Source organism: Lampetra planeri, chromosome 58 (genome assembly GCF_965212315.1).
Source record: "Lampetra planeri chromosome 58, kcLamPlan1.2.h2, whole genome shotgun sequence".
In the NCBI taxonomy this organism is placed as follows: domain Eukaryota; kingdom Metazoa; phylum Chordata; class Hyperoartia; order Petromyzontiformes; family Petromyzontidae; genus Lampetra; species Lampetra planeri.
Window position 1 is genome coordinate 2,586,925 of NC_136164.1, and position 8,076 is coordinate 2,595,000.

Genomic DNA, 8,076 nt, shown 5'->3' on the forward strand with positions numbered 1-8,076 from the left:
GGGGCTAGAGAAGAGATGGAGTGATGTGGTACAGGACGATGTAGAGCTGAGTGGACTTGCCGATGACTGGTACCAGCGGTGTCAAGATCGGCCTCTGTGGAGGAGACTCGTGAAGGATGCTACTGGGCAGTTGGAGGCAGTCGCCCTCCAACAACAACGAAGGGCGGGGGAGCGACGCTCACAAGTTGGCACAGTAGGGGGCACAGGTGGTGCATCAGCCAGTCATCTCAGTCATCTCAGTCAGTCGACCTGTGGCATCTGGGTCTGCCCCGTGACCTCCTGCCAGCAGGCGTTCGACACTTCACGTGGCCTCAAGGTGCACATAGCCTGGCACAAGCGTCGTGGTGACGTCACCACCACTTAGTGGTGAATGGCGGTTGTTGTTGTTGTCTGTGTGACTCTGTGTAACTTGTGTGTTTGTGTGGGGAGCGGCAGTGTAGTGGTTTGCGCGCTGTGCTACAAACCCGGCGACCCGAGTTTGACTTACGCTCACGGCCACCAACACCAGTGACGATTATCTGAGTCGGCCCTGAGCCTCCCCTAGGTAGACTCAGCCTCAAATGAGTACCTGGTGCGGTGTGTAGTAAACATCGCCACTGCGGAGACAAAGGCGGCCGGGCGTGGTGTTGGCCACCCATCCCTTCGTGTGCCGTGCCGGCCTTCATAGGTGCTCGCTAACAACGCTTGCCCCAACATATAGTTAAGGCTACACGGGGGATCTTTGTCTTTGTTGGCGTTAGAGCACCCGCTCTTCTGTGCAACGGTGCCGGCCTTAATAGGCGCTCGCTAACGGTACTCTACGCGCAAGACGGTGGTGTCCGCTCGTCTATTTTTTGCTCGTGACTGTTTTTCGGGAGGGCGTTGCCAGGTTTTTCGCCAGCGGCAGTGGGGCGATGTTCGTGGTGAAGATTCCAAGAGTAATTGTCAATTAAAAAGTGGACCAGGGTGCCCGCACACACACACACACGTGGCCTACTTTTTGCGAACGACGTCAGGGGGGGGGGGGGGATCTTTAACATCCTCCGTGAAGCGGCTAGGGACGTAGAGAGGGGGTTCAACACTTGATTTCGAACCGCAAATATTCCTGCAACAAACCACCCAGCCCAGCGAAAGTGCAACCGCTTGGGTTGGTTGTTGCACCGTCCATGACTCATAAGGAAGTGAGTGGAACAACGCAGACGCGCAGATTTAAACACATTCTTGCGGAGGGAGCTGGTAGCAACGTTGGGTTGCTCGGTCAATGGCCAGGGTCAACGGCGGCGTGGTGTATTCCGCAAATATGCCCGACTGTGAGGGTGGGCACAAGCCGGCGTGAGTAGGTTAAACGTTGAGTTTTATAAGGGCACCACGGGGTGACCAGCCCCTCCCCACCCAGCCCCACCCCCACCCAGCCCCACCCTCCCCACCCAGCCCCTCCCCACCCTCCCCACCCAGCCCCTCCCCACCCTCCCAACCCAGCGCCTCCCCACCCTCCCCTCCCCACCCAGCCCCACCCTCCCCACCCAGCCCCTCTCCACCCTCCCCTCCCCTCCCCACCCAGCCCCTCCCTGCACGACGGACGGACACAATAATATCCTGTGGGCTGGTGGAACCAGTGGGTTCCTACCAGTAACATCTCGTTCTAGACCCCCGCAGCATCACGACCTCCCGGCTGAGACATGTCTCGAGAACAATGCGGTTGTAAATCGTCCACCGCATCAGAACATCAGCAGGATGATGTGCGCATCTCCTTCGTGGGCGGTAAATTCAAGACACCCCACAGATTGTGTGGTCGTGCAACCCAAGCCTATGAACCGTATAGATGAGCAATAAGAAGAGGTTTTACCCTATCTGGCAATGCAACAGGAGTAGCATTAAGATGTTCAAACGCCAAATTAGAAACCCTTTTTGCGAGGCATCAAGTTCGCATTAACCACACATACATGTGGCAAAACACGCAAACAAACGTGCTCTCATAGTATCTGCATTGTCTTTGAAATTGATTGGCCTACACCAGAGGCAGCAGCCTTCTTCATGGCCTCGTCTCACCACCAGTGTCAGACCAGAGAACAGCAAAAGGCGAGCAGTACAAAGACGATGCAAGTATCAGAACACTTCTAGGTCGGGTGAAGCAGTCAGTATTCAAAGTGATGAAAAATAAGAATCGTTTTTACCCTTTCTGGGCGAAAAGATCGATATCACTGCTCAACCCGAGCTAATAAGTGTCCCGCATTGTCTTTGTGCTGTTTCGCCTTTTGGCATTCTCTGGTCTGACACTGGAGAGACAAAGCCGTAGAGAAGACTGTCTTCTGGTGTAGGCCAATCAGTTTCAAAGACAAATGCATCATGTGTTCTTGATAGCTTTGAAGTTTTCGTGACTGTAGGGATCCATACTCTTTGGTTCTCTCGGTAAAGTCACGTGGGTAGAAAATAAAATCTCCCCTTTGCTTTTGCTCTTTGATCCTTTCTAGCTGCTCTTCATCCAGCACCCCCACCCCCTCTCCTCCCTGCCCCCCCCCCTCTTACCTATATAACCTCGTATTACGAGAGTCCTTCTACCCACTTCAGCAGTTGTTTCTTGCAGTGGTTTTCCCACCTGATGATGGACGCTTGTGTTGCGCCCGAAACGTCGTGATTTTATTTATTTTATTTTACACCTACGTGACTTTACCGAAAGAAGCAAAGAGCATGTATCCTTTATCAGAGCCATGTTTGTGTTTGCATGTTCACCACAAGCGCTGTGTGTGGTTAACGCAATAACTTGATTCCTTGCAAAAGATCATCTATTTGGTGTTTGAACATCTTAACACAACTCCTGTTCTATTGCCGGAACAGGTCAATTCTACTTATATTTTTCATCATTTTAGAAACTGGCCAGTAGGTCCCCTAGGTACGGACCGCAGAGTAAACCGCTGGTTTCTGAGCTCCTTCAACGGAGGAGGAATCACAAACACATCAAAAAAGCTCTCTCTACAGAAGCTCGAAACCGTATTGGAATTTAGCTCATGTGAACACAAAGCATTGCCGTACGCAACCATAGAATGTAAAGTCTGAGAAGCTCCTTTCGTATTGCTATGTTGCCAGGGACTGCACATGATGAGCGGCTAAAACGAGGCAAGTTGGCGCAGTGGGGAGCACAAGGCGGTGGTGCATCTGCCAGCCATCTCAGTCAGTCAACCCACAACAACTACTGGGTCTGTCCCGTCACCTCCTGCTCGAGAGCCTTCGACACTTCGGATAGCGATATTCTTGGTTCTTTCGGTAAAGTCACGTAGAAGGGAAATAATAACATAATAAAACATATGAAGTAAAATTCTCGCGACGTTTCGGCCACAACGCAAGCAGCCGTCCTCAGGTGAAAGACAGCGTCCTAATGAACACCACCAAGCTTGGCAGCGTATTTTAAGCTTAGAGTCGCGGCATCTCTTCAGAAAGGTGAGAGACTCGATTAGCTGAGCCTTCTTATACCGGAGTTTGTTGAAGGATCTCAAAGTTATGTGGAATCCCTCCCCGTAGAGGCGGTTAAATTTCAATGTGAAGCTTTCGTGACTGCCGGGATTCATATTCTTGGTTCGTTCTGTTTCTTCACCTGAGGACGGCTGCTTGCGTTGTGGCCGAAACGTCGTGAGCATTTTATTTTATTACGTTTTATTTTATATTTTATTATTTCCCTTCTACGTGACTTTACCGAAAGAACCAAGAATATGAATCCCTGCAGTCACGAACGCTTTAAATCGAAACTTCGGATAGCCTCAAAGTGCACCTCGTCTGCCGTGAGCGCCGTTGGAAGCGTGACTGCCGCCTAGTGGCGAACGGCGGTTGTTGTTGTTCTATCACGAGCACTCGCATTGCGAGTTGGGCGATGATGGTGCCAATGACGACCCCCTCCTCGTGTTGTTTCGTGGCCCGTGATGATCTCTTCACGGCGATCTCGCATTGCTACGTTGCCGATGATGGTGCCCGTATAATTAGCGCTCTCGGGTTGCTATTTTGCCGATGACGATTGTCTAAATAGCGCTCTCACATTGCTATGTTGTCGATGACGCCATCTCGATAGGAACGCTCTCACATTGCTATGTTGTTGATGACGATTGTCTAAATAGCGCTCTCGCGTTGCTATTTTGCCGATGACGATTATCTAAATAGCGCCCTCACCTTGCTATGTTGTCGATTACGATCTCTACATAGAGCGCTCTCACATTGCTATGTTGTCGATTACGATCTCTACATAGAGCGCTCTCACATTGCTATGTTGTCGATTACGATCTCTACATAGGAGCGCTCTCGCATTGCTATGTTGTCGATTACGATCTCTACATAGGAGCGCTCTCACATTGCTATGTTGTCGATTACGATCTCTACATAGAGCGCTCTCACATTGCTATGTTGTCGATTACGATCTCTACATAGGAGCGCTCTCGCATTGCTATGTTGTCGATTACGATCTCTACATAGGAGCGCTCTCACATTGCTATGTTGGCAATGACGATTTTCTAAATCGCGCTCTCACATTGCTATGTTGGCAAAGACGATCTCTGGAGCGCTCGTAAAACAGAGATCGTCATCGGCAACATAGCAATTACGAAGCGTCTATTGTGTCCCCTCGCATACCAACGTTGCCCATGAGGATCTCTACATAAGTAGCGCGCTCGGCATTGCGTTGTCGCCGATGACGATATCTGTATCTGAGCGCTCTCAGAGATCGTCATCGGCAACATCGCACTTGTAAGAGTGCTCGTCTGTAAAGGGGCCGTGCATAAATGACGTCACGCTCCCTGGGGGGGCGGGGGGGTCAGACATTTGTGACGATATGTGACGAGGGGGGGGGGGTTGAGAAATGTGACGTCACATCAAAATGCGCAACTTTAAATAAATATAGACAACACGTTCTACTTAATTAAATATACTTTTTAATAAATGTTTTCTCCTACAACATCAGAGTGCAGCGCCACATTAAATACGCACTACAATAACAATAGTTTAAAGCGATTTGAAGCATGTTTTATTTTGGGGGGGCAGAGCTTTGTGACGTCATATTTGAGGGGGGTCTGACTTTTTGTGACGCCGTGTGACGATGGGGGGGGGGGGGTAAAAAATCGTCCAAAATTGCGTGACGTCATTTATGGACGGCCTCAAAGTTCGTCATCGCAAACAATGGCAGTGCGAGAGCACTTTTTACACAGATAATAATTGGCGCTCTCGCTTTAATATTCTACCGATGATGACCTCTCTTTAAGACCGTTTTTGCACTGCTACGTTTCCAATCACGACCTCTACTCAAGAGCGCTCTCGCACTGCTACGTTGCCGATCACGACCTCTACTCAAGAGTGCTCTCCCACTGCTACATTGCCGATCACGACCTCTACGTAAGAGCGCTCTCACACTGCTACATTGCCGATCACGACCTCTACGTAAGAGCGCTCTCACACTGCTGCGTTGCCGATCACGATCTCTACTTAAGAGCGCTCTCGCACTGCTACGTTGCCGATCACGACCTTTACTAAAGAGCGCTCTCGCACTGCTACGTTGACGATCACGATCTCTACTAAAGAGCTCTCTCGTACTGCTACGTTGCCGATCACGACCTCTACTTAAGAGCGCTCTCACACTGCTACGTTGCCGATCACGACCTTTACTCAAGAGCGCTCTCACACTGCTACGTTGCCGATCACGACCTCTACTAAAGAGCGCTCTCACACTGCTACATTGCCGATCACGACCTCTACTAAAGAGCGCTCTCACACTGCTACATTGCCGATCACGACCTCTACTTAAGAGCGCTCTCATACTGCTACGTTGCCGATCACGACCTCTACTTAAGCGCGCTCTCCAACTGCTACATTGCCGATCACGACCTCTACTTATGAGCGCTCTCACACTGCTACGTTGCCGATCACGACCTTTACTCAAGAGCGCTCTCACACTGCTACGTTGCCGATCACGACCTTTACTAAAGGAGCGCTCTCGCACTGCTACGTCGCCGATCACGATCCCCGCTAACACGGAAGCGGATCTCCACTTCCACCAGCGCGCGCCGGTCAGGGGTCGCGTGAGAGGTAATCGAAACGCGAGCGGAAACTTGCGGGAACTCGCGTCTCTGACGGCTTCACGAACAAACAAACAAAGTCGTTGAGGGGCCGACCCCGAGCGGGAACTCGCCGGGGGCGCCGTGCGTGAGGCGTGCTCCCCTAGACCTCGAGCCCGGTGAGCTTCGGAGGGCGGCGCTTTGACAGCGACGACGTCGGGGGTGGGGGGTGGGTGAATGTTTCCCTTGAAGGTTTCCTTGTGGTGCCGTGGTTAATGGTCTTAGAGAGTTCGTCTCGGTGGTGGGGGTGGTGATGGGGGTGGTGATGGGGGTCGTGATGGTGCTGGGGTGTTGGGGGGGTGGTGGTGGTGGGGGTGGTGATGGTGCTGGGGTGTTGGGGGGGGTGGTGATGGTGGTGGTGATGGTGGTGCTGGGGGGTTGGTGATGTTGGGGGGGGGGGGGGCGGTCAGCAAAAAAAAATTAGCGACATTTTTTGTTGGGATTCGGGCTTAAAAACAACAAAAGCGACTCTCAATATTTTAAGAGCCGCCAGTGAATCTGACGTCCGAGGCGGCGTTTGGGTCCTTCAAGGTCACGAATAGAGTTCCCTCGGAAGAGCCGCGGGTTTTTTGACCCCCCACCGTGACCCCCACCGTGACCCCCCTCACCGTGACCCCCCTCACCGTGACCCTCCCTCACCGTGACCCTCCCTCACCGTGACCCTCCCACCGTGACCCCGCGCTGAGGCTCGTGAACGGGACGAGGTTTGGCGAGACGGCGGCCTTCACGCAGCACGACGGGGCAGCTCGCAACAAGGCACGACTCAAGAGAGTTTGTTTATTACCGGAGGAAATCCGATTAGCTATAAAGCTCTTTATATATTATTATTTTCATCTTCACGGATGTGTCCAGGAAGGCCTCGACGAGCCAGACGAGAGGCTTCAACATTCATGTGGTTCATAGTCTTTAGTTCTTTGGGTAAAGTCACGTAGATAGATTTCGATTTAAAGCTTTCGTGACTGCAGGGATTCATCTTCTTGGTTTTTTCGGTAAAGTCACGTAGAAGGGAAGTAATAAAATAATAAAAATAAAACATAATAAAATGAAACAATTCTCACGACGTTTCGGCCACAACGCAAGCAGCCGTCCTCGGGTGAAGAATGAGACAATCCAAGCTAGGAGCTCACGTAGATAGAAAATAGTAAAATAAATAAAGATTATTTAAACAAAAATTCACGCCGTTTCGATAGCAACACCAGTGGTCGGTCGCCAGGTTTTTATTTAATTATTTTTATTTTATTATTTCCTATCTCCGTGACTTTACCCAAAGAACCAAAGACTATGAATTACTGCAGTCACGAACGTTTTAAGTCAAAATGTATGTTGTTGGCGGTGGTGGTGAAGCTTGGAAAAGCGATGATGGCTTTAATGTTTGTGATGCCATCATATTTCAGATGGTGCTCGTGCTCCGGTGTGAAGATAGTGATGGTGCTGCTGATTCTGTTTGATGATGATGATGGTGGTTATTCTTATTTGTAGCATGAAGTCATCACGCCTTTGACCAATTCTTCCAGAGCTCGCTCCGTCTCATCCGATCTCAGAAGCTAAGCAGGTTGGAGCCTGGATGGTCGGAGGCGGTGCGGCAAAACGAATTGGTTGCGCTGTACTTCTATGCTGCCGTGCGTGTGCGCCCCGGCTTCACCAACCCGCAGGAGCAGCGCGGTGAAGTACAGCCAGACGCAACCCCACGCCGTGTGGGGGGGGGGAGTTCTCATCCAGCAGTGGATTGACTTGACGAAGGGGCCGTTTTCTGTCGCCCGTTAGAGACCGAACCGACGTCGTCACCATCGTCGTCACCATCGTCGTCGCCGTCGTCACCATCGCCGCCGTCGCCGCCCGTGCTGGAAGTGTCGGCAGGAACTCGCGGGGCACCATGGACCCCGGGAAGGGCCGAGACGTCAAATCCTCCGACGTATCCGACCGAATTCAACAGCTGCTGCACGATGTGAACACCAACCCAGTGGTGCGTGGCCATGGTCGCTGTGTGCGCGCGTGTACGTGTGTGTACGTG

General features: G+C 51.5%; 1 protein-coding gene across 1 annotated transcript in view; it reads left to right on the forward strand.

The window, feature by feature from the left end:
• Positions 1-7,854: 7,854 nt before the first annotated feature.
• Positions 7,855-8,076, forward strand: part of LDAF1 (lipid droplet assembly factor 1) — a 10,232-nt gene continuing 10,010 nt past the window's right edge. The window contains exon 1 of the mRNA XM_078618617.1: positions 7,855-8,028. Coding sequence (XP_078474743.1) covers positions 7,939-8,028 — 90 coding nt within the window. The 5' untranslated portion in view covers positions 7,855-7,938. The remainder of the gene's footprint in view (positions 8,029-8,076) is intronic.